General features: G+C 42.3%; 1 protein-coding gene across 2 annotated transcripts in view; it reads left to right on the top strand.

The window, feature by feature from the left end:
* EPAS1 (endothelial PAS domain protein 1) overlaps positions 1-27,600 on the top strand; it is a 293,430-nt gene that overhangs the window by 131,294 nt on the left and 134,536 nt on the right. For both annotated transcript variants that reach the window (XM_086927783.1, XM_086927784.1), the window contains exon 2: positions 26,410-26,600. In XM_086927783.1, the coding sequence (XP_086783909.1) occupies positions 26,410-26,600 (191 nt within the window). The remainder of the gene's footprint in view (positions 1-26,409; positions 26,601-27,600) is intronic.

The following is a 27,600-nucleotide window of genomic DNA, read 5'->3' as shown; positions in this document are numbered from 1 at the left end:
TTGCACTGCACTCAATTCCCATGTGGTCATGGATCTAAATAACATGTGATCTGTTTTTTACTCTCCGGCGCTCCCTCTCTGACTCTATTGAACAAGTTTTTCCCGGCTCTATGATCAAGAGACATATCATTCGCACGGGTGGATAACCAGATGATAAGATTGATCACGTTGACAATTGATGGGAATCCAGGCTCTGCTCAAAGATTTCCTCCCTTACACGATACTCCTGTTTCTTTGCTTTTTTATCTCTGTTTTCAGAAGTCTGAGGCACTTGGTGGCACTGTGTTCACGAGACTACCAGTTCAGTTGGTTATTGATATTGTGTATAGTGGTGATTGGAACTGTGGCAGGTAGTTAAAATATCCCTACGGCCCAATCTTTCTTTGTTGTGTTTTGACATCACCTCTCCTGCCAGTAAGGAACCAACGCATCACCTCTCCTGTGTAGTAAGGAACCAATGCACCACTTTGTTTTTCCGGCACCTACCTTCCCTGGGCCTTGCACCGTCTTTGATTTTTGACGCATCTAAGGTACTTTGTGCTTAAACTAACGCATCCATTTATTTCTATAGGCTAAATGTGCTTAATCTTTTTAACCCCTTCGCTGCTCATGACGAGCTCAGCTCGTCATTGGAGCTGTGCTTATGACGATCTGAGCTCGTCATGAACAATGGGGTTCTGCTAGAATCAGCACAGGAGGGGAAAACCATTAGCAGCCAAGGTGTTAAAGTGATATCTTGACTTGTGTATGTTGGATTTTTGTCGTTTTGGTCTTGTTTTATTCAGATATATATTGGCTATTTTTCTAAACTGTGTGGACTTCTTTAGTGTGTACACTGTGTTACTGTGTGTGTTGGTACAAATGCTTTACACATTGCCTCTGAGATAATCCTGACCTCTCGTTCCAAGCTACCAAAGGAATGAGCAGGAGTTATTTTAGCTGTGTGACTCCCTTACCCTAACTAGAGTGAGGGTCTCAATTTAGACAGGGTGCAAACCACTGCCGACCATTCTGGACATGGATTTCCTCCTGATAATAGTAAACAGCTGGTCATGCCATAGTGGGAATAGTTGGTGGATTCAGTCTTGAGTACCCACACACAAATGTGACATTATTGATGAGAACAAAGTGGCCAATGCATTCCTTCTTTGGAGTTTCCATTTCTGCCCTGGGGAGAAGATGTATTCACACATACTAGTCACTGTGAGTAAATCTATTCACAATTGTAAATCCACAATTAGTTAATCCCAAATCTGTAGTAACACCTGTAAAGCTGGTCATTGCCTATTTGCACACCTGTATGGATTTGCACACCTGTATTGAACTTGTTTTTGGAACTGTCTCAGAGATTCGGGCTGTGGGACCCACCTGCCGTCTTAAGATCAGTTCTAACTAACATACATTTCATATTCCTCTTCAATGGGGAGAATGAAATGCTGTCTTGCGGTTTCAGATGGGTGTTTGTCAGTCCCATCTTATTTTTAAAGAACAGCAAAGGTTTTTTTTTGCTTTCAGATTCAAAGCAACACTTCCAGAATGTTTTGCCTGACCTTGCACGGTGTCCACTCTGGAGGCAGAGTTAGGGGTCCTCCCACAGTCCCTGAAAAGGACATCCACACAGCCCTTCCTATGGAGGCCGAGACGTGACATTCCACGCATGGCTCTTCCTTATAACCCTGGGAAGTGTTCTTTCTGCTAAAATATAACCTGAGACTTCCTTTTATTGTTTTTAAATCCAGCCTCTGTTGGAAGATTCCAAACACTAAGTTTTATGTCTGTAGGTGTTAAATCTGCACCCAGCTCCACCAGGCGGATCCATTTTTTAACATTTGCTCATGGTACACATGCTTTTATCCCATTCTGTGTTTGCTAACTGTGGTTTCAGCTCAGCATCACCGAGGCTTTACTCCTGCTGTGGACAAAATGAGTGTTTCTGGCTTCTTATATGAGAAACATTCCTTTCCGAGGAGGGGGCAGGTCCCTATCCAATTGGTCATGCCTCCTCTATAGAACACCTATGACCTGGTGAGTAAAACCATGGGAGTACCATTATCCCCTGAAAATTTACACACCACTCCTCCGCGTGTCTTATACTAAGTATGCACGTTATGAGCGCTCATACATACATTCCCTTCCATACTGTGTTGGGGGATTGCACTCAGTATGTAGAAACACTTTTAAACTGTGGCTTTGAATTTTCTTATGTGGCTTCGCCTACTTCCAGCTTCACAGATGTCGGGCCATGCTGCAGATGCATGCGGTCTGTTAGAAAATCTTTGGTCTGAATCAGCTGATGTCTGAGACTAATGCAACCCCCGAGGGATAACACATAGCAATCTCAATTGTAGTTCAGAAAACATGGGGAAACTACCTAAGGTAGCTTGATGCATTAGTGCTGTTTGAGGAACAGACTAAACAACAACTTCCTCTTTCTCTCTCACTCTCTCTCTCTTTCACTTGACCCCTACTAAAAAAGAACCTGGTCCACCAGTAGGATGGATCATTTAATCAACAAGTAAACATATTGCCCCTTCAAATTAAAAGGCAGTCCACTCTTCTGCGGATGATTTTCAATGCATGGAATACTCACTTTTACTTCATAGATATTTGCTACTACTGCAAGCCTACAAAACTGAGCAGTAGATGTTGTAAATGTTATATTAAGTGTATTTGTGTTATAGTAAAAATTGAATGCATTTTTGGCATTTCATTATGTTCAGCAAACTTGAAAAAGGAGGTATGAAGGGGACTAACAGATTAAGGATAAACAATGTGTTGTGAGCTTTTTGGCCAATTCTCACAGATTTTTCAGGCCTAATGAAAGTTTATTGCTCAAGGAGTAAACCCCTGTAGAGTTTATTCCCAGTGGTGTTTATTACTGGGAGAGTTCTGGGTTAGTTTATTCTTTGGGAAAACCATACTGGGAACATTTACTCTGGCTAAGGTATGTTCTTAGTGGAGTTTATTCCAAGTTGTGTTCCAAATTGTGACTTAATTTATGACAGTCACATGCAGCCAGTGCAATTTTTTGATAGGGGTTATACCTGGGAGGAATCTGATCTGTAGGTTCTAAGTGTCCACACAGCATTACAAAGATGTAAAGAAATCTGACAGCTATTGACTTTATTCCTGGCATTACCTTTGGAGTTTGGGGATTTTATGATGCTTAAATACAGAGAAATGTTAATAATTTTCCAACTACAATGCAGGAGCTGGTAGCAATTAACATGGTTACATTCTATAGAGCAGCCTAGCACATACATATTGCATTTATTTTATGGAATATTAGATTTGTTTCAGTTTTATATAGTACAAACTCGCCCCAAGGGCACTGGAACACTTTACATGAATACCAGGTTACATTATGTTACCTTTTAGTGATTTGCCCAGAATCACAGGATGTTGAGCCTACTTCGAGGCTCGAACCTGGCTCCCTAGTTCCAAAGAAGGAAGCTCAGGTTAGGCCACATCTCCTCGCTGGTTTAGCAGAGTTGGTGTGTTTGATAGAATATCTGCTACCTGTATCTGCTGCACTGATTTTAAGTAGATCCCCCCCTCATAGCTTTGACTTTTGCCTTCACTTTGTCGTGAAGATTCTGTATAGATATTTTAACCTATTGGTGCAATGTTTCTTCCAAGCAGAAGATCTTTTTTGAACCGTGTGGGGGGGATCCAGAGTACTTTCATTCCATCATATCTGTGACTGAACAAGGCAGTTGTTTGTTGCATGAAATAAGCTCACCTGTGATGTTATGTTATGTACAGCAAACTCATTCAGTGTATGAACTGAGCTGTGCACAACGAACAACTAAATGGGTATGTTATTGCTCTATACTCATGTTAAACAAAAAAAACTAAAGGGGCGACATAAGAATTAGAACACTACCTAATAAACTTATTTCAGATGTTGTTTCTTTCATCATATGTATCAGTTCCCAGGCCTCTGCAAAGAGGCAATTTTATGGCTGTGGTGTTGTCTGCATTTCTCCTTTGCCACCTAATCCTCATCTGGTGCATAATCTGTATTAAATAGACAAAGTAGCACATAAAGCTACCTCCAAATGTATCACATAATTTGCCTTTTCTTGCCACACACTTGATCTGACCCTTCTACATAAGTTGGTGCCTTGTAAGTCAATTAGCCTTCATCAAACTACAAGGATTTGCTGTGACCCTGTAGTACGGTGTGGTGTTGTGTCTGAGAGCTGCCAACAGAGCTTTGAATCATCATGCAGCAAAAATGTTTGCTCAAAACTGCCATGAGGGCTTGGTGACCCTGACAACCACCACCGGCCATTTCCACCAGCACTGCTCCATAGGATAACACAGTACCGCTGCTGCTGATGGGGAATACGAAGTAAAAGTGGAGAAGCTATGCAGATGGGAGCCCCACCCAGTTTGCTAAAGGGTTTCCCTGTACTAAAATTCGGTGGGGGGGGGGGGACCTGGAGGCAGTGTGCAAAAGCCAATCACAACTTTATTTATGGTTTGTAGCTGCCTCCCATTCAGCCATCCCGCAGAGCAGCTCTTCGCTGAAAAGAAGAGTCCTGGCAAGGGATGCACCGAAAGGATCAGTACAGGGGAGAGGGTGTTGGGCAGGAGAGAACACCCATATTTTTTACAAGATAGGAATTTTACTGCAGGACCCTCGCCAATGCATAATGTGCATTGCCTCTGTGATTGACCCGTGGTATGTGGACTTGGTGCCACTGCAATCTCACTACCAGGCATTTCAACCATTACTGCCCAATAAGATTACACACTGCTGCTGGAGCAAGGGGAAAAAGAAAAAAAAAGTGTAGGGCATGTGTATTGGCTCTTTGGTATGTGGTGACCTAGTACCAAACCCATTTAAAAAAGTACAACAACAAGGAGACGCTCCACAACGTGAAGGAGATCTGAAGAAGCCGATTAAAGCTTCATTTCTGGTTTGCGCCTCGCAGACGTGGTGGTCTGCTGACCCCAGCAGGCCACCATCCCTGGGATTTTAGTGATTCCCAATGGGTCGCAAACTGCGACCTACCTCATGAATATTAATGAGGTAGGTCTATTTGTGACCCACTGGGAATCTCAAACGGTGTACAACATCCTGTAGTACATCACTGTTTGCGACTACCTAATAGCGAATCGCAAAAATTCGCTATTATGTAATTGCAAACACAAACGAATGTACATCTGGCCCTATTGTCTCTTCTGCCTGCCTTGACATGCGTGTGGGCACGCTAGCACTTTTCAACGCTGCCAGCAGTGTGCAGCTCAGCTATTCTTCGTGCATTCTTGCAATATATAAAGATTATTTCTACCTTACGTTCGCTAAAGGGCGAACTTTGGCTGTGTTTCCCTGGTGCCGCCAGTCAGCCCCCGTGTGCAAAAAAAATGTGGAGGTTGGAAAGAGGAGGGCGCTCTCTTGGGGGTTTCTAGAGCGATCCGGGAGCCCCCAATTATACATTCAAGTGAGAACAAATTGAATTAAAAAGCAAGGATGTTGTTGAATCCCATAGGAAAGGCTGCCGACTTCCTTTCGATGATCATTTTCGTGACCCCGCCAAGAACAAAGAACACGGCGTGTCCCATTCCCACCACTGGAACTGGTAATTCAACTTTGACACAGATATTTAATTCCCTCGTGGCACCCTGTTATGCTGCGGGTTGGCGCGGCTTCCTCCGTTTTTTTGTTGTTTATGAACGAATTGTGCATTTTTGAACTTGTTTAAAATAACCAGCAGTTGGGACATCAAAGTGTCACTGCTCTGTCGGTCTCCGAAGGGACTAGAAACAAATGAAGGAAACGCGCAAAGTGACGTTGTTGGCGTTCCCCAGCGTTTTGTGGGTCTTTCCTTGGCGCATGCAGGGCGAGAAAGAAGCCATTTTGCATATATATAACAGTCAGCCTGGCGAGTCCAGGGTATGTGAAGGGTAATGCTTGTTGTCTGTGTGAGAAAAGACAGCGTTCTCGGTCCATTTCAATCATGTGAACGTAACCTTGTCTTTTGTAAAGCGCACATCCGCCTGGAGGGTCTTTCATGGCTCTATACAACAACAGATGTTTGTTGTTACCCAAATCAGTGGTGCTCACTTTAGCGACCTCTGGAGAATGAAGGGTGATGGGAACCCGTGACCATCGGGTCAAAAAGAGGTCTCTTCAGTGGAGGGACTATTTGTGTAGCAGTGGGTGGTTTATTTCTGCGTTTTGTTATTTTGGGTGAGTAAGTGTGCCTGTGACATGGGCAGGGTGGCTAACGATTGGTTGAAAAGTAATGCCAGCTCTTTAGCGAAAGTCTGCAAATGCGTATTCATTATATTTGACCCCAATCTGGCGCTACGAGGCGGCCCTTTACCAAATTGCTGCAGTGAGCCTCGCAAAGTAAGTATGTGTCCCAGTGCCCCCTGAAGACTGTATATTCTCTCTGCTATTTGTTTTGCAATAGTATTGGTTTTAAATTAGCAGTTGCCGCGCGATCATGATCACCTGCCTGCCAGGGCCCTCTAGCAGAGGTTCACACACAGCACGTGGCAGGTGCCTGCCAGCGGCGTCTTGCAGCAGAGCAGCCCTGGATAGCTCTCTGTGACAGCCCTGCTGTGGTGTGTTCTGTGCGGCCGAGGTAAGGGCGAGGCGGCGGACCAGGGTTTGATTATTTTTGGGTGTCTGTGAGTCGAGGAGTAATGTTAAATAATGCTGCTTGCTGTGAGTGGCCTATGTGCTTCGTGTGTTCCGACTAAGGTGTGAAAATGGTGTCGAATAAATACATGTTTTAAAAACAATTAATATTAATCATGTATCATTGGTGCTGGAGTACAAGGTTCGAGACTGGTATTGAACACTGACAAGCTGTGTGCAAGTTATATGGTGATAAAAATACATGAATTATGGATGGATGCAGGATGGATGATGGGTGGGTGGATGGGTGGATGCATGAATGGATGCAGGCTGAATGATGGGTGGATGCATGAATGAATGATGGATGCAGGATGGATGCAGGATGGATGGCTGGATGGATGGGTGGATGCATGAATGAATGATGGATGCAGGATGGATGAATGGATGCAGGATGGATGATGGGTGGGGGGATGGGTGGATGCATGAATGGATGCAGGCTGAATGATGGGTGGGTGGGTGGATGCATGAATGAATGATGGATGCAGGATGAATGCAGGATGGATGGCTGGATGGATGGGTGGATGCATGAATGAATGATGGATGCAGGATGGATGGGTGAGTGGATGGATGGGTGGATGCATGAATGAATGATGGATGCAGGATGAATGGATGAATGGATGCAGGATGGATGATGGATGGGTGGATGAATGGATGCAGGATGGATGATGGATGCAGGATGGATGGGTGGATGGATGGATGGGTGCATGAATGAATGATGGATGCAGGATGGATGGGTGGATGGATGGGTGGATGCATGAATGATGTATGGATGGATGCAAGGTGGTTCGGGCTCGCTCGCTCGCTGCGGTGCAATATGCAAATTAGTTTACGCCTCACCACTTTCAAATGTCACCAGCCGCCCCTGCCCAATCCCCTTTCCTCTCGGAGTACTGTTCTGTCAGTGGCGGCACCAGTTTCCCAGCGTGTTAATTATGTAGCCAAATAAGGACTGACAACATGTATATTCCCAAAGAAAACTTTTTTTCAGATACTTAACTAAATCCATGTAGATGCCAACGGCGGTCAGTCACTGTCTATCCATATGAGGCCTCAATAATTGGCTTTGTAATAATTACTTGTCTTTTCTATAGTGCTGGCTTCCGCGCGGTCAAACCTGTGCCCTTCCGGTTACACGTGAACAACCCAGAAACGGCATCATTTCAAAGTGGCACATGGTGCATAACATTAAAAGGAACTAGCCCCCAGATTCATCAAGAACACATTTTGCTATTCCTTAATAGCGAAAAATACCGATTCGCTATTAAGGAATAGCAAAATGCTATTTATCAAGAAATCACTTCAAAAATACCGATTTCTAATAATTCCTTAATTGCACTTGCAAATTGCGAGTCACAATTAAGAAATATCTCCCCATTCATTCCTATGGGCCCATAGGAATGAATGGGAAGACAATCTCAATTTGCTAATCGCAATTAGCGATTCGCAAATTGAGATTGCTATTTCAAGGGTGCAGGGGTGTCCTTTGGACACCCTGTTGCACCCCTTAAATTGATGTGGGCACATATGTTGCGCACACACATGCCCTTAGGGCATGTGTGTGCGCAACATGAAACTTTGAAAAATGCACTTTAGTGCATTTTTCAAAGTTTTTGCTATTTACCACGTAGTCAGACTTCGCGGTAAATAGCGGCCCCAGATTGCAAATTCGCAATTTTAAAATACTTCATGAATTGCATTTAAGGAATCTCAAATTCAGATTCCTTTAATGCAATTAATCGCAATTTAGCGATTTCTAGAATTGCGATTTTTGCATTTGGGATGATAATTTCCAAATTCAAAAATAGCGTTCGCAAAGGGCCAGATTCTCAGAATCTGGCCCTTTGCGAGCCGATTTCGGCTTGATAAATCTACCTGTAAGCTACCACTCTTATTTTTGAATACTCAATGCTCGTGCAGCCCAAATCCAAATCCGATGCCCCAAATGAATGGGTCTGGAGTCTCTAGATGGCACTTGTTGGGAAGGGGTAGGCAGTTGGGGAATGGGGGGTGGCATTTGGGGGGAGAAAAAGGAAAGAATAAGGTAGGCCAAGGTCAAGTAAATTAAAATAATTTAATTGAGCCGATGCACTCAATGAAGAGCGTGAATGAGTAAATAGAAATCTTTGAGTATAATGATAAATTTGGGTAACAAAATTGAGCTTATATTTACATTCTTCAGCTTTTGCAGCCATTAATTCCATGGAAACACCATATATTTGTTTCACGGTTGCAACATTTTTATATTCAGTTCTTCGTTTCAGGAGAAGTACAACAGACGGGGTGTTGTTTTATTTGATCATTTATACTAAACTCTCACGCTTGGAAAATGACTTGCTGTATGGCTTTAAAATATGCTACTTGGATTTGCTCTAGGGGAGGTGTATTCTTAATTGCATGCTGCAACAAATCCTTTTCACAATTAATTGATGTCGGTTTTAGCAACAAGGTTATTTGTAAATATCGTTATTCTAATGCACATAGCTTAAAATCATCTATCAACTAATTTTATATCCCTTTTTGACTAGATGGCATTAGGAACATTTTATTCTGAACTTTTATGCATATATCTAATGCAAATAAAGTTATTTAATTCATTGATTGATTGAATCACAATGAATTATAATGGTGCAGTGCAAACATTGTGGTGAGTCAGTAAGCAATTGGGAGACTCAGATGCAATACAAAAGTGAAAGAACATGAAATCAAGGGTAATAGGCTGTGTTAAAGAAAGCATACACGGCAAAGAGCCGCAATCCGTTTGAAGCTTCTCAATACTGAATAATGAGTCTTGAATCATCTGAGGCAGTCCATAGTCAAACATTAAGTCCACCTTTCAGACTATTGATGCCACACAATATTGAGGGCAAAATATGCTCTGTACCTACCTCCAAACATTCTTAATGTGGTGAGATAACCATCTTCAAGGAACATAGCTTGGGAGCTAGGAATAGTAAATCCACTCTTCCATATATGCACTTAGCTTTCAATACTTAGTCCATTGACTTTCTGTCCTTTCTAATCTTGTTATCACGATATTCTGAGGGTCGATATTGAGTAGTACGACTGCCGGCCATTGACATTAAAGATAAAGCACGGTCGGTTATAATTATGGAAACTGCAGGAGGAAGAAGAACTCAGCCTCTGTTTGGAAAGAGGAGTTATTTTCCTGTTTATGATTTCAATTTGTGAAGTACTTGAGGGTCCATTGTGGAGTGTCCTTTGTGGCAGCAGAAGTGGGCTGACACGCACCCTGTCTCCTGCGCAGAATCCATGGCTTGGGGGATTGCTGGGCCCTAGGTGCTTCTCTTGATGAAGGTTGTCATGGCAACACTCTCATCCCCTAGATGAGATGCTTATGTTTATTCATGAAACATGAAATAATCATTATGTGTACATCTTTTTCCATCACTGCCTTTAGAAATTAATGCACCATTGTCAACATTTGCAGTTAGCTCTCCAACACAATGCTAGTTTACTGAATACATGTTCTATTTAGTTCAGGTTTGGTTTATAGTCCTCATTCTTAGTTTTAAGATGTGTTTTAACGAGTTTGGTATTTTATGGTTTGTGTTGACCAACAGGTAATCACATTTGGTGATATGGTAGGAGAGGTCTAGCTCGTTCCTTGTCATATTATCACATTTACATGATTCTGCTGCAGCTGATTGGTGGTTTTCACTGTTTCAGTACAGATATTACAGGTTTTAGGGACACCAGGGCGTGCTTCAAGCATTCTGCTCAGATGCTAGATTCAGTGGAATGCGCAATAAGCTCCAACGATTACACAATCATGTGATCAGTGGAAAAAAACCAAGGGATAGAATTTTAAATCCTGGGGAACTCCAAAATCGAACATTTCTTGAGCTGTCATTAATATATCATCCCTACCATGACAGAACTACATGTTACAGGTGCACAACTGATCTAGCAATGAAGTCTGCATTTTCATTTTCAGATGAGAGATACACAGAGGTGTAGGAAGAGTTATATAGTTCCTAACTTAAGCGATAACAATGGCCCTCTTCCCTGGTTGGATAATGAAGGCAGCCATTATTGAGGGGACAGTAGGTCTCTCACTCCACTCCGGTGCCACTGCACATGCTAGGCCCCTTCAGCTGCACCTAAGTGAAGGCAGCCCGCACTCCTAGATTTCAGTAACACTTTGTACTCCATGTATGTCACGGATTTATCAGGTAAAATATAATGATTGTTACAACTGAGAGAGGAGAAGGGCTAAAGGATATTAGGACATTGGAATGTTGGGAGCTCCACTGAAAACAATGGAGTCCTCCGAGCTTCTAATGGCTGGTAGAAGCCCGTAACTCCAACTTTCCAACGTTTGACTTTGTTTATAGCTGTTGCTGTGAACAAAGGCCTCTCCGAGCCTGAGGGGATTTACATCCCCTTGGGCTCCAAGAGGTGTTTGTTTTAACTAATTAGAACATTTTGCCCTCTAAGGGTGGATTGTTCTAGCAGTAGCCTTAGAATCCTCTGTGGCAGGCTTTACTGGCCATTAAAGGTCCACTCCCTTGTTAAAGGGCCGAGCGGAATGCTGGAGCATGCCTTTAATATTATAACATACTGTGCACCACATAGGATACAAAACTATATATGCATGATGATGCTGTCATACAATTAAATTTAATAAATAATATTTGTAAACTTTCCAGGGTTCTTGCCAGCCCTGACATAATAGGTTACATCGTACTAACGGGTAATAGTGTATATTGTTATAACTCATCATGCACTTTTATTGGACTTCTCTAGCATCAGTACATTTTTTGCATATGGGAACCACTAGTCCAGCTGCCTGCTGAATCCGTGCCCAGGTAGTCATGAGCACGGTCCTGGTGGCACTCACAAATATAAGCATGTGGGAATCATGACCACCTTGATGCTGCTGTTATTTTTCTTAGTTAAGCGTGAGACACTGCTTGCACAGTGGCTCGGAAGCTGTCAGATGCACTGTAGCGGGTGGCAGATTACATTTCCTGTCATCCCCCCTGCTGGCGTGCTTCATTTATGTTGAGCGTGCCTCTGCCCATTTCAGTTGAGGGACGTTGTTTAGGGTCAGCGTCCTCCAACCCGCACTCTCACAGGGGCCACAACACGGGCAAGCGGCATGCCGGGGGATGAGAAGTTTCTTCTCATGTCCTCAATGACTGAGGCTATTATCAAGATTCTACCTGGTTTTGATTTCTGCATTATTGGTTCATTGCCACGGGTCTTTCCCATGATTACAGCACAACATTTGAAGTACTCAGCCATCTTTGTTTACTAAGACTCTAAGTTAGTGGGTATATCATATTGTTTGTACATGTCTTTTTCTGTTGTTTTGTATTCTTGGGCTTGCCCGTGATTCTTTTTCTATGTGTGCAATCGGGATTTGCTGAACTTTTTTTCTAAATGACGTTACTTATAATTTTGTCTCTATTCTTGTATCAGTGTATACCCTGAGCCTCACACCAGGGACACTTCAAGTAGAGAAGTGAGACCAGACTTTTGCGGTTAAACCCATTTGTTGTGCTTGATGGTGATCACAGGATAGTATGCTGACACCGCACAAGAGGAAATAGTCGTTTCCAACATTGGTTGATGGTGGCATTGATTGTTATGTTTTGCTAACAAATACACACAAGACCTGTTCCCTAAGGCTTATCACATCTCAAATGTGGACATAGAATTATTCTCTTTATATCTACGTTGATTACTTCTTCATTTTTTGTAAGGTAGTATGAAACCACTTCATTTGCCTTTTTTTATATAAAATGGTGTCTTTTGTCAAATGACAGTCACATCCCATTAAATTTTATCTACCAAAAAAACACACCCATAAATGTGTTTTAATATTCCAACATAGTGAAAAAAGCAAAATGGCACCTCACGTGCGCACCACCAGTCGAGCTTGCTGATTGGTACTCACCAGCTATGCTCATTTTTATCATCATCGGCAACCATTTTGCAGAAACCTATAAGTGTCCCCAAAAAAGTGATCAAATGATTAAAAAAAACACAAACCCTATGTGTTTTTTTGCGACTACCAAAAGAAAACCCAATACAATTAAAAAACTAGAGTAAGACGCACAGATTTACCAATTTTATTCTTTTCTTGTGCGCTTAATCAGGAATTTTTAAACCGGTTGCATACATGCAAACCACCTCTTTTCTTAGCCGACATGTTTCATCGCCATTAAATCTTTCAGGCATTTTCGTCAGGGCACGGTCATCCGTTGCTGGGACACTGATGCAATTTTCTTTAAATTACTGTCAAATGACAAAATAACACAATGGCCCGGTTACTACAACCTATACTGTCTTACCCAACCCTTTGGAAAGAGGGGGAACCAGAAGGCACATATACCACCATCAAGGGCACTTCATTACCATAAGGGGGCCAGGGTCAGTCGTACCAGCTCTCCTTATTGTTAGGGGGTATCCTGTCGTGAAATCCTCCCTTCAGGGGCATATCCTACATTAGGTTCCTAAATGTAGAGATATACAGGTATTAATGCAAACATCACCCACCATTACTTGCTCATTCAAGTTCGTCTCTACCACTTCTGTCAAAACTCCCTTGATTTCTTATGGGATATTAATTGTCCTCTATCTTTCGCCCTCGTCTAGGGTATTGCAGCATCGTTTACCCTTTTCTCATCTTGTGCTATCTGTAATACTTTCACTTTACACACACATCCATAATTCCACACGACTGCTTTAACAATTTAAAACCGTTGCACACAGGAGACTGTCTACCTTCTACACATTGTCCAAATGCAGCAATTATTTACACAATATGCAACTTGCTCTAAAAAAGTCCTGCATTGCCGATTTCAATTTACCAAGCTCGGCAATCCTTCATCAAGTGAAAACCTTACCAAGGTTCTATCTATGTTGTGACATTGTAACAGCTCCCGTATAATGTGCCTTTCATTTGCCTATGAATTGTTCACCGTCCGTCTTGGCAATTCGTGCCTCGTCTCGTCCCTCGCTGTCAGGTATCTGAAACCGCCGCCTTTACAAACAACGCTCGATTGGCGTCTCACGTGACTAATCTCAATTCATGTGGTATGTTGTCAAAATGCGTCGGCCATCTTATACTGCTTTCGATACTATGCAGTTAGATCTTATTTACACAATTTTCCTCATGTGCTGAGTCTACTTTTTTCCCATTGTTCATGACGAGCTCAGCTCGTCATAAGCACACGACCAGTGTACTGCATGACGAGCTGAGCTCGTCATGAGCAGGGATGGGGTTAAATACAGGATAGTATGCTGACACCCCACAAGAGGAAATAGTCGTTTCCCACATTGGTTGATGGTGGCATTGATTGTTATGTTTTGCTAACAGCCAACTACTTTCTGTGAAACCTAGATGTTTTCTTGACCATGTCTTACTTGACCATATTCTGTTCCCCTACAGGTCCTGAAGAAATGGATCTCAAGATGAGTTTTTGGTGACCACTTTATTTTTGTGTTATTGGGTTTTTTGTGCGCACTATTTGGCATTACTTTTGAGATCAGTAGAAGTGAATTAAGGGAGGTCCTGGTGAATGCCCCTGCACCTTAGATAAGGATTATTTTGAGGGCAGAAACATTTTGACCAATATAGAGAACATCATCAGGGTTAGATAACTTCGTCCCTGTGTTTTCGCTTATGCGTATTTTCAATCCTGACTGACAACAAAAAGCATAACATCTGTTTTGGAGTCCATTTTCACCAAATGTTTTTGTATTTTGCTGCACCCTACCACTTATCTGACTCTGCGTCACTCATCACACGATTTGCTCTATAGGGGCATACTAAGATATACTAAAACATTCAAAGAGCTCCTCCCAATTAGTGTGGAAGTTGTAGCCCACACCGCGACATGCTGTTGCAGTGTGAAGAGACACCCTATGATGAGGTGAGTGAGGGTTTTTTCCTAATAATGGAATACCCCTTTCCATCTTAAGTTTCATTTAATTCAGTATTTCTTTAGACCCGGGTATTTTGTTATGTTCAGTCATTTGAGATGTCATCAGTTGTGTCATAAATGATGTCATGGAACAGGTCATGAGTGATGTAATTTGTGAGGTCATCAGCAGTACATGCCAGGTACGCAAGTTATAGTTAGCTCTGATAACTATAACTGGTCAATTTCCGTGTTTTCTATTTTTGTTCAAAACTTTAATGTGATCACTTGCATATTCACCTAACCATAACACTACTTTAACATTTGTTTACACACACTTACTTTATATATGCATACCTTGGGATGTAAAGCATGCATTGTAAAGACATGTTTGTAGTAAAGGCTTGCGTTGTAAAGGCAATGCGTGGTAAAGGATACCTGATAAAGCCATTACGTTGTAATGCCTGCGTTGTAAAGCTGTTTTCCTGGCCTGGCAGCGTTCATTGTTTTCCTGTCAAAATGCAGTGTCACCCAATGCGAGGGTGACTAGATCTTCAAAATCAAAAACCGTGACAGGCTGTAAAGACAGAAGTAGGACTACACAATGGCAGTATTTTCTATTAGCGTAGCACTACACTAATAACTGTGCACTAACAACATGACTGTGGTATGGTTCAGCTCCAGATACATCGTTGTCATTCACATTTAGAGCTAAAATCAATAGATCCACTTCGCAAGTAAAAATGATTCGCATTTTCATTGTAATCATATGGGAAAGTAAGGGCAATTTTTTTGATCTGCTTTAAAGGTTGGGTTTGTGAGCTGGAGTCAGGAGAGATGCTGCGTCTGTGAGACTTCCTGGCTTGCCCTGACATTTCTCCAGAAAGGTGACGCTTGCTTTGCAAGCAGCCAAACAACATGTTTGTAAAGCTTTTAAAAAAAAAAAAAAAAAAAGTAACCGGACACAAAAGTTTAAAAGTCTCTAACAGGTGCTGCATGCCAAGCTCAGCAGCTACCACTTCTCTCAGAGATTGTGATAGGGCATGACATGTGCTAGCGGAGAGAGTGAGGCCTGCTGTCCTAACCCCCCTCTGCACGTGAGAAATCTTGTTTTGCCCCTTTGATATTGTGAAAAGCTGTTCCTTAGGCCACCTACCTGCACATATATTTCTGTGGCTTCAGCATAGGAATGAAACTATAGTCTGTACACTCTAATAACATCAGCATAGGTTTATTGAAAACATAGAAGACAATGGTGAATCTTTGTGCTGCTCATCAGTGGGCTAGTTTAAATGATGGCAGGCAGTGAACCATTTTAAATCTCTGCTCTGTGCTCGCAAGAGTGATCAGACCTTCTGCAAAGTGGCGCACCTGGGATACAGCGTGTAGCCTCTTAAGGAGGTGAGACTGCTCAGATGTGCCAATGGTTTGTGCCGTGTCTTTCCTTGTCTCAGTTGTGTCATTTTTTGTTGTTATATGGATTAGAGCTGCACTTGTTTTTAAATCTAGTTCTAACCCTAGCAACCCAATTCACAAATTGTGAGCCCTCAGGTCAGTAGGGTTGGAGGAACAGGATGGGGCCAATGGAACCTTTGTGTTTGGTCCACAAACAGCAATAATTCTACCACTACCTCCAGAAATCAGTGTATTTTCTATGTTCACTCGAATCTAAAGGACTCCCCGAGTTTGGATATTTTTTCGCCTAGTCCTGATGTATGAGAGCTCAGTTCAGGCATTTGAAAACCTAGACCGGGGTCCAAGATTAAATCTCTGAAGTCAGACCTCTCACAAGCACTCTTCTTCCCCCCCTTTCCATTTCTCTAATCCAAAAACATGTTCCTAAGACTATTCGGGCATGTTGTTTTAACATTTCTACAGCACATCGTTCATAATGTGGTTAGAGAAATAAGCAAACAAACTCTTTTAACTCACTTTGTAAGGCAATTTACCAAAACGATTCAAACAAATGTCACATTACAAAATGTCATTAAGTTTACGACAGAGTCAAGAAGCTTAACGTTTTCCTTCACATGCCTGCTATATGTTCCCTGGTGTTCTGTGTTGGTCACGACCACAATAGCAGCTGGGGATCTTCGAAAGTGGTAGGACATAGTACTTGCCACAGGTTCTCTCCATTTCTTTTCCCAATTTCCCCTTGGATGCCCCCTATATGTTAAGAATATGTCAAGAACTACCTCCAGTATGCCACTGACAGTATTTTGACATTGGTACTCCCCTGCCAAGAATTTAATACAATAGGTTAGTACCAGAATGTATGCCATTGATACTGTCCCTGTACCATATGACAAAAATTAGCTCAGGTATCTTGGAGCTAGTATTTTATAATGATGTGCTCCTATGCCTTGGCCCCCACCCCCATATGCCATGGCTGCCCTCTGTGAGGCCAAGAGTTACCTTAAGTATACTGGTGATAGCAGTTTCCCATAGGTGTCCTCTTATGCTAAGAATTACCTCCAGTAAGCCATTGACAGCATGTTACTTTGGGTGCCCCCATAAGCCAAGATTTGTCTTGAGTATGCCATGGCCCGCAGTAGACTCACAAGCATAAAAACACTCTTATATTCATTATTCACTCATTCACACTAATACCCCCTCTCTTATTCACTATCTCTCCCACACTCACTCATACTCTCTCACTTATTGTCACTCATCTCACTCCCACACAAATGTACTCGCACTTACTGATTCTCACTCTGACTCGCACACATTTACCCCATCACACCCACTGACTCTCGCTCACAACTGCTGGCGCACAGAGGGCTCTGCTTTTTACTCCTGATGTACAGGCACTCTGCTTTAATAAATAGGATTTAGTAGGCCCCAGAGGCCTTGGGCCCTGGTGCCACTGCACTTGCTGCACCATTAATAACTACACCTCTGACTCACTCCCAGTCACACTCTACTCACAGTCACCAATTCTAACTCACTCACACCACTTTCCTACACTCCTCCAACACTCAATTGCATTATTCATATCCACTCACTGCGTCTTGGCATCACTCAATCTCATGTCCTCTCATTTACTCTCAAATACACTCACAAACAGGCATTCACACTGTCACTTATCCAAAGAGAAACAACACGCTTTTAATTACCTTGCGTCCTTTGCTGGTAACTCAGACGCTACGAGGCAACAGCAGGACAGGAATCCAGCATGGGAACCGCAAGACCTGATTCTCAACGAGGAGCCAGACAGAGCACTAGGACCAGGATTAAAAAGGGAAGACCTATCTTGGGGGCTGAATTAACTTTTGGGAGGTCATCCCTTCCTCCACCAGGGCGCTGAAGTAAATTACCCAGTGGACATTTCATGCATTTACAAAACCCGCCATCAAGACGGTTCCTTCCAATGCATTGCAACCTTTGCCGGGCAGCTCTGAGCGGTAAAGCTAAAGTGTTTTTTGTATTTTCAAAAAGAAAATCCCAAACGGGATTTTCTTTTTGAAAATAATAAAAAAAAATACCCTCACCCTGCCATATGAGGTTCCTCTCATTGGAATGGGGTAATTGAGCATGTTTGATTCCCCATTACCTCTAGGTTTTTCCTGTCGGTGATGGGCACTGTAAAACGGCTATATGTCCTCCCATCTGAATTAGGTGGGTGGACATACAGCAATTCTCCGACAACCCTTACTCCATTGGAATGTCTAATGAGTTTGATCATGGAGGAGACAGGGTAGTCTCTGCTGTTTTGAGACTATGGTCTGCTCGCACTTACATCGGGTGGATGGACCATAGTCCTGCTGGGGAGGGAATTCTGTCATCATTGGGAAAGAGTTCCCTTCCTACCAAGATCTAAAATAAGCAAATAATCCTGTTTTAAGCTTCTGGATAGGACTGGAAGTACAGCCCTATCAGAAGCTGGGACAGTACTTTGGATCTTGCCCCTACTGCTCTTCTTGATCCTCATTGGGCTTAAGGATATTCTAATGTGTGCCCTGACAGCCCCATTTTAGCAGATACTGAGTTGCCCGAAGTCATGCGCTGTAGGTCTGGTAAATAATATGGATTGTGCCTGAGTGAGGGTATGTATCTAAAGTATGTCTCGCAGACATGCGCAATCCTGACATCTACTTACAAAGTGCAGTGTTTTTTAACAGCACTCTGTCGATGGTTTGCGCATCAGCCCTGTCGGCCACTCCTCCATCTCCTGTTATCAGTAACTTGGAGGGCGTAAAAATGTTGTTGATGTGAACTGGTAGCGGTCATGAAAATAGGAACGGCGTATTTTCACGAAAACTGCTAAATAAAATAACTAGCAGTTTGGGCACAGTCGAGAGGCATTGTGTGGCAGCTTACAGGTGGCAGGGCTGCACCCTGAACCCCCTGCTTAGGAGCCACCACTCTGCAGCACAAATTGGATCTGGTAATAAGAACTTTTTGATGGTGGCTAATGGTACCATTCAGTGTGTTTGTCTCAGCTGTGGTGGCCCATTTAACAGCCTCTGAATGAAGTTCACAGGAGAGCGCACCTTGTTCTCTCAGAAACTGAAACATTAGCCTATGTTTCCACCCCAGAGTTGTCCCATGGTCACAACAAGGAAGCTTTGGGATTCGAGAGGATCAGCCCAAGCTGCAGGGGAGGCCAGTACTTAGATTATCAGTCTTGACCTTTGCAAGATTCATAAATGGGATACAAGCTTCAATATTTACTCTCATAATTTATCCTCTGAACCTGGGTCAGAATTCAGAATTGAGAATAGAAGATGCTTGACTGGAACAGTGTGATATGAACAATAATTAAGGATAACAGTGCCCAGTCCTGCAGTGAAGTGCGATTATTGTGCTAATGATTTGTCACGGCAGGCTTCTAAGAGCTATACGAGATTACCAGTGGGTCATGCAACATTCAAATACGAATTAACCTACACCTTGATATATATTGAGTGTGTATTCTGGAGTTAATGATGCCAGTGACCATGGTTGTCTGTGTTAAGGTTGAAATTTCTTGAGTCACCTTCGTTTTGTGCAATATTTCCTTTCCTTCTCTTCACCAGGGCGTTAGTTACTGAATATAGTTGAACAAGGCATCTATTTTGGCAGCCTTCAGTCTGAAATTTAAAGCAGTGACGCAAGCGCTGAGGAGCCGAATGCACTTCAAAGTTGGATACCCATAATGCATTTTCTTTGCTCCTAAAAATACATGGAGGAAATTGACGTATAATTTGAATGACGTTGGTAAGAGTGCACCAGGCAAATGTCTTTTCAAATACAGAAGGCACAGTCACTGTAAGGGAATTGCATGTTGTGTTTCCTCTTCCACAGCACACACATTTTACATTTACAAATTGTTGTGTCGAAGTCAAGTTTTCAAGGAAAATCCTCAAGTCATCTAAACAATAGGTTTCCAAGATGCTTCAGAAATGTAGGGCATGGCATTGCACAAAACTTTCGTGATAATTCACTTTAGATCTTGGATTCATTTCTTTTTTTTGTTTGTTAAAGAAATAATGCTTAGCCTGTCATTAAAAAGATGTGTAAGTGCTGGTTGTGATGTAATTTGCAACTCAATGAACAAGACCCCACGTACTGAAGTTGATTTGAAAATAACTATCCTCATAGTAGGGTTGCTAAAATCAGTCCAGGGAGGAAGGGCTGGATGGGCTCTCGTAATTACTTTGTTTATATTTGTGGTTTTAAATAGCACCTTCCTTGTCAGGTGTAGAGAGCAGGACAGACAGTACAGCGTTGCTTGCCAAGAGTCCCGGATGGTGTTTAATGGGATCAGATTAGGAATGAAGTTGTGCGTTCATGCGGAGGCTTCTTCGGGCCCTACAGCTGTACCACTAGCCTGAGATGCTAGTAAAGGTGGTCATTGCAGCAGGAGTCGGGTTATGTGTTCATGCTTTTTTCCATTTGTAAGTCAAGCCTAAGAGGCAGAGTAAGCTATCGGGTTGCACAACACCTACTGTGAGCTCACCAACATCTTACAGTGGGCTTAAAACCCACCCAGTGCTTACCATTGGTTGTCTTTATTCTACCTCTATTTCCTTGCTTCATATTCAATGGCCTGTCTTTTCCATCTTGTGTTTCTCCCTGCCCTGGAGCACAGCCTCTTTATTTGCGTCATTCCATTGCTCACATTTAAAAAGCAACATTTTTTTCCTTTAGGAAGAAGCACTCCAAAGGTGCATATGTTTTCCAGCGGGCTCCCTTGTTTGCTTCTCCCCCCCCCACACAATGTGTTGCTCTCTCCCATCCACACGCTTTTCTCGTCCCCATGCTGCTCTCGTCTGTGTGCGTCTCTCCCCACATTCTGCGCTCCGTGTTGCTCTCGCTTGCCAGAGAGCACCTGGGGTATTCCCTCCTTCTTGCGTTTCTCTCTGTAACTTGTGTCCCCTTTTCGCTACCTTCTTGCCCACCTGCTCCTTCCTTATTCCCTGCCCCCCATAATGCGTTGTCCTTTTTTAACTGGTGTTCGTGCAATAAAACATGTATTTAACAATCCAAGCAGCGTCTGCCATCTTGAATTGGTAAATATAAAATTAAAAGAGCTGGCGCCTGTCTTTCATTTTGCTGATGAGTGGGCGCATCAGTAGAATGATGCGTCCACCAACGCCTTTTTTTTGCTTTATATTTTAACGCTGTGCAGCACTGCCAAAAGCAATTGGCATAGCCAATAGGTACCAAACTTCATGTATGGTCCAGTATGAATATGGGTGTGCGCGCTAGGTAAGTTCATATATGCCTGTATGGGTGGATATGCAACAGTTATGATGCATCTCAGTTCAATTCAAATGGAGTAATTCCAGATTTGAAAAACATGAAATATTTAAAACATAAAACAATTAATTTCACATCTCAGGTCATCTTTTGAATCACAGTAAAGAAACATCTTCAAAAAGTTATACACCTTGCAGAATATTTCAAGTCTACAAAAATAATCTCAATAATCATCAATAGTACATGCAGGGGAATGGAAACACATTCCACTAACTGTAAAGTTTAAAGTCAATAGCAATATCATCAAAACTATGGGGATATTCACCCTCTGGGTGCCTTTTATAACTCATTACTGTTGCTTGGCTTTTCTAGAACCTCCACCGCATGGTAATTTAGCAAACTACCTCGTAGTTCAACAATTTGGGCTTCATAATCCAATATGCTATATTACCATAGAGTTTACAGAAGCCCCATAGTCGCTGGCAGAAGGTTCCTGTTGGTATGCTGTGGTTCTACATACAAATATACGTGCAGTGATTACATTACATGACCTATGGTCATCTTAAGGTTGCAGTGACATTGTCTGCGCTGAGGCACACCTTTAACTAGGTGCACTGGGCACTATCAGAGACATTGAGTCCTATTACTGATAATGCACGGCCACTAGAGCAGTTGCATTAGTGAAAGATAGACCTGCACATTGAGGGTGATGTCGGCACCCTGCATAACACATTCAACGGAGACCGAGATCCCCCTGAGGGCGTTTACAGTGAGTGTCTGCACCCACTTGCAAGGGTATGTCTAGGGAAGGTCCATGTGAAGACATCTACTTGTCCCAGTGTACCTCTATGGTGCACAGTCAGTGCACCTCTGATGGTCTCTTCACCTCTACACCTCTGTCCATAATACAGCATGGGCACAGAGGCAATGTGTTTCCCTCGTTTGCATGGGGCTGCACCCGCGTGCGCATGAGGCACCACTGATTGGGGATCACGTCAGCACAGCATGTCTGCTAGCACCATCTGTATTTGAGAAAAGCCTTTGGAGACGTCTGCATCTCCTGTAATACCAAAGTGCCCTGTGGGTGGAAAAAGTGGGCACACTTTATGTAATAGGGCTCTGGTATGAATTCCTCACACATTTAAAGCCAGTAAGATAAAGCTGCGTCCTTTCAATTGTTTTATCAACCCTACACTGTGTCTATGTGATGAGTTATGAAGTATCGCCTTAAACTCCCTTGGGGTTAACTACGTGCAAATAACTTTCTCAACACTTCACACATTTGAACCTTCAGAAGACTTAGCTATTTTGTAGAAAAAGTTTGGTAATGTTTTTTCAAACCTGGTATTTGTCAGATGATTTAATTAATGGCACTCTTTCTGGTAAGAGAATAAACAAGAGGATGCTGTCAATATTCTTCCTCATATTCATTATTGTATGCAGAAGAACACTAATCCCTTCCTCTACGAAAACAAAAGTCGTAGTGTGTAGAGCTTGTAGTTTTCCAGGTATTTTACGAACTATAGTGTCCCTGTTAGATTCTTGGAAATACCGGTCCAATGTAGGTTGCTTCCCTGTTTACTCAACGGTGATTTCGTAAGCACGCTCTGGCTGGCTGTTCAGGAATCTTGCCTTACCTGTGCGTGCTGTGCTCATGCAAGAACTGGCTTGTCCTCATAGGCCGGTGCAGTTGAGCGGCCTTACCTGCACCCAATAAGAGACCTCGGTCTTCATACTTGAAGTCTCTCAGTTGTCAAGAGCTGCTCTGTGCCACCTGAGCCATTGCCAGGTTTTTGTAATTTCATGAGTGTTCACGTGTTCCTGATGCCAATATAATTGTGCTTTTATAATTGCAATTAAACAGTGATAATAGTTGTTGAGCAAGTACCTGGGGCGAGTGAATAGACAAAGAGACATCTCTAGCACGCACAGGTGAGAGTGGGGCGGCTGCGCTGTGCTTTGACCTGTTTCCGATGCAGTGGAAATAACAAAACAACCACTGGCAAAGCGAGTAGGGCTCATATTTATAATGCAAAAGCCAAGCAGTTGTTTTTTTCCCAATATTTGTCGTTATTGTATTATTTTAATAAAGTAAAAGAAAAAAGAATTTCAAAATATTGGAGGAAAAGCAGACATATATCTTCTGGTATCTCAATACTGAACATCAATGTTTCCAGTCTTTATGAATTGCATGACTTGTTTTTCAAAAACCTTTCACTTAAGAAACTCTGAACATAACTTAAAAAGAATGAGGAAGATGTCTAATTTACCTTTCACAGTATTTAGTCATTTGGTCCTCTGTAGTCGCCCAGGGAGCAGATGTATGGGCCTCTAGGAGAAGTGTCATGCCAAGCACATCTTCTGCCTCTGGCACCAGGTGAATGAGTGAAGCAGATTGCCAATAAGCCAGTACCATTAAAAGGCTTTGCATGCCAAAGCTTGTACTTTCATGCTAAATGTGAAATGCAGGACATAAAATAAACACAACTCTTAAAGTTTGCTGTTGAGTCACACCTCTTAAGAAATTAACTTATTGCAGTGATTGTACAAACAAGCTGTGAGGGATTGGGAGCAACACAGCTCCAAGGAAGTTTAAGCTGAGCAAAGTAGTTGACAATGGGAAGAGCTAAAACCCACCTGTTGTCTCATGGAGTGCTGATAGAACAAGAAAGTAGATCCCTAAATGTGACCAATGAAAGGATACACGTCAGTCAATGAAAAGGATTGCAGAGAGTTTATGCTCCAGGGGAGGGTCAGACACAACAAGAAGAGGAAAGCTAGCCATTGAATTAGCAGCAAACAAACGTGTGACCATAAAGCTGGCCAATGGTAAGCTGTGGGTGGGCTGTAAGCCCACTGTAAATTCACAGTATGTTTGCAAGAGGCATTCATTTGTAAAATATATTAAAAGGATAAAACAAGTTGCATGTCCTCTTTGTTATCAAATAGATTCCCCGGGTGTGTTGAAAAATGTTGTATCACTCTTGGAATTACAGTTCTAAGAGAGAGATTACTGCACATCAGAATCTATGATTGAAAAGTCTTATAAATCCAGTCTGGAATCAGACAATTGCCGCATGTATGAAGCTGGTGAGATGTCCTTCTACTTGTGTGTTTGATTTAGGCACTATGTTTTGAGACAATCTGATGCCTAAATGTATTAAATCATCTCAATTTTACAGGACTTGAACCAGTTCCGCCAACATTTTTTGAAGTCTAGTAGGTCATTCTCATTGAATTGCTTGGTTAGTGTAATCGAGACATTGACAGCCGTGGCTATCCCAAAGTATGTGGAAGGTAGGCGTTCACCTTTATGAGCCTGTGAGGTTAGCTGTTCTTTAATCCAGCTGACTTCAAAGATAGAGCCTTACTTATGGATTTTTGGTCCATTGTTGCTCCATCTCTGCTGCAGATCTGAAGGTACATTTCGTAACAGTGTCCCTTGCCTATCCTTCGTAATGAGCACCCCAATTTACACCACCCACCAGGCCCAATACAGAATAGGTGGCTGTGTCTGTCCCTGCCCACTTCCCCACTCGATGTGCACAGGCTGAAATCTCTTCTCGATCTCCTTTAGTCGTTGATTCTACATTAGGAGACTGCTCAAAATCTGTGAAATGGTGGTCCAGTCTTTGTGAGCTTTCTCCTATGTCTATGTTAATACCTCCATTCAGTTTTTCACACCTATCAGGGAAAATTGCTCTCTGAGTATATATGCTAATGGTTTGCTGCCTTCAAAGCAAAGCGAAGTGTTTTTGATATCTGTTCATGCCATTCAGCTTTGAACTGCGTTGAAGTTAGGATCTCTCCGAAGGGATGAGAGGCTGGGGGAACTCAGTGTCGGTTATCTGTTTCCTCTAAGAAAACTTTGTAGACATTTGTATTCATATTAGATTGACTCAATTGGGTTTTGCCCTAATTCGTTTAGAAAATCATTCGCTATATTCACCCCATACCTCGCCCATCATAAACGGAGTAAGATTGCTTCATCTGTATATTAGAAATAAAAGTTAATTTTTTCTTTAGTTTGTTTGAAAGTAAGCAGTATCCATGGTCCACATAAACTTTTTATTAACATTCACAAATGTGAATGGTGTCCGTCACTTTTCAAAGGTTTACTACCACTATTTAGATACTAAACCATTGATACATATGAATAAGAATCACTATGTGGAAGGGACACCTACAACACGCCCTTTCAAATTAGCATTTCCACATCTATTTTTAACCTCATTTTATGAGTTGGTAACAAGTTTAAGACTCCTAAAATAAGTTTCATGCATTACTAAAAACTGTTTTTCGGCCACAAACTCCGAAACGCAGCGTTTATGACTGAAAAACTGCTTATCACATCTGGCCCCAAATTCAGAAAACTTATGGATATTTAAACTGAGGCCATTTACTAACACGGGATGCAGGAACATGCTTGCTTAAAAAACCCTGTTATACGTTTTGACCTTGAACGAGGGTGAAATCTGGAGGCCAATTATAATTAATGTAAACCTAGATTCTATCTTTGTAATTAGTTCTAGGATTAATTACCCATTCTGTCTTTTTACGTCCAATTACTAATTGGGTATCTACTAGGACAGAAGAAATCATTTGGCAATGGCTTACATATCCAGATATACCAATAATAAATCAATAAGGTGGCCATTTTAAAAATGTGAGCTGGGAATATAGTTCATACATTTTGCTTTTAAAAAATGCAAGGCATATGCTCCTCAATTCTGCAACGAGCCGCGGATAACTTATTTTGTAATCAGCTGGGGCAAGCAAAATGTGCCTTGTTTGAGCTAAACATAACAATTCAATTAGTAGCACCATTGCCTGACTTTTTGAGGGTCTATATTGCCCATTCTCCTTCCCAAAAGAGGCACAAGAGTTTTTCCCTTTCAGCCTGGATCTCATGATAGCGCTCCAGTGGACGAGGCTAGTCAGCCTAACTCCAGATCCTGTTTAATATCTTTATATTCTTTATGTTCCAGAGATTAGGATGTTTAAAGACATAACTGGCTGGCAAACTCTAAATAGCAGGTTTCTGGTTGCTACTGGGAACTGGCGAGCCCTATGAACACTTTTGGTTGTAGATTCTCCAAACACCTGAAAACCTGAGTCATGATTCAATAGGTAGGAGATATTGTAATAATGTGTCCTATCTTTTTTCTATTCCAGAAACAACTCCGAAAGACGGAAGGAGAAATCTCGAGATGCCGCGAGATGCCGGCGGAGCAAGGAGACGGAGGTGTTCTACGAGCTGGCCCATCAGCTGCCTCTGCCCCACAGTATTAGCGCCCACCTGGACAAGGCGTCCATCATGCGCCTGACAATCAGCTTCTTACGCACACACAAACTGTTATCCTCAGGTGAGTTTAAGGTTATGAGGCCAGAGCTGGATGACTGTAAGCAGAACAGCAAGTGCCTAGGGCTGAAGCAGGGCGCCTCACCAGGCCTTGTAAAACAGCTCATCCCTTTACTGCTGTAGGCCAGCGTACTGTGGCATGACAGCATGTTTTGGTGCTTAATTTGTTTGAACATTGTGCATTTTTGATTTGATATTCAAGGTGCGTTGGCAGTGAGGCACCTGCTGCTAGGTGCCGGTGATGGTGGCCATCCCAGTAGACCAGTTCCAAAGGTTTTTACTAGCTGGGTTGAGATGCATCATACAGGGTTTGAAAAAACACAAGGGAAATTACACTGGTTAAAATAAAAGTAGCAGTTGAAACAAACAGGCCCCATTTCACACTAGTAACTAGTTTCAAGATGGTACAAAATGGAAGGCTCTCCACTGTAGTCCATAATCTTCATACAGACTAGCGCGTACTTCTTTTTTTTTTTTCTGTAATTTTTTATTGTATATAAAAAAATATATATTTACATGGAGCATACATGAACTATGAATCTAACAGATTTGTATGTTTGTGGGGTAGGAAAGGTCTGAAAAAACTTTCCCAAACGGTGCTGGCCGAGTTCAAGAAGTCTGTCCTTTTTTTAACATAGAAATTCCCTTTGTGTGATGACAGGACCTCCAAAGGCAGTTATTTTTTATTTTTTTATTTATGCTCTTCTGAGGTGCCCAGACCACCCGCATATTAGTGTAGTGCTCCCCCCGATCACAGGTCTCATATAAGAGTAATTTTTATATCTCTTATGCGGAACATGTCGGCGACATGACAGAATTCTGGTCCTATCTGGAAACCAGAAATTTGCTGGTTAACAGTATTTTTGGTTAAAACCGAAGAAATTCACAAGGTTGGTGGGAAAACTCATCAATTCCCTCTCATGTGCCAGCAATTGGTCTTAGTTAAACCATTGGCAACCGGGCAATTGGAAAGTCCACCAGGACACATCACTCGAGGCAGGGCA

Source organism: Lissotriton vulgaris, chromosome 6 (assembly GCF_964263255.1).
Source record: "Lissotriton vulgaris chromosome 6, aLisVul1.2, whole genome shotgun sequence".
NCBI lineage: Eukaryota > Metazoa > Chordata > Amphibia > Caudata > Salamandridae > Lissotriton > Lissotriton vulgaris.
This window is presented reverse-complemented; position numbering and strand designations above follow the sequence as displayed.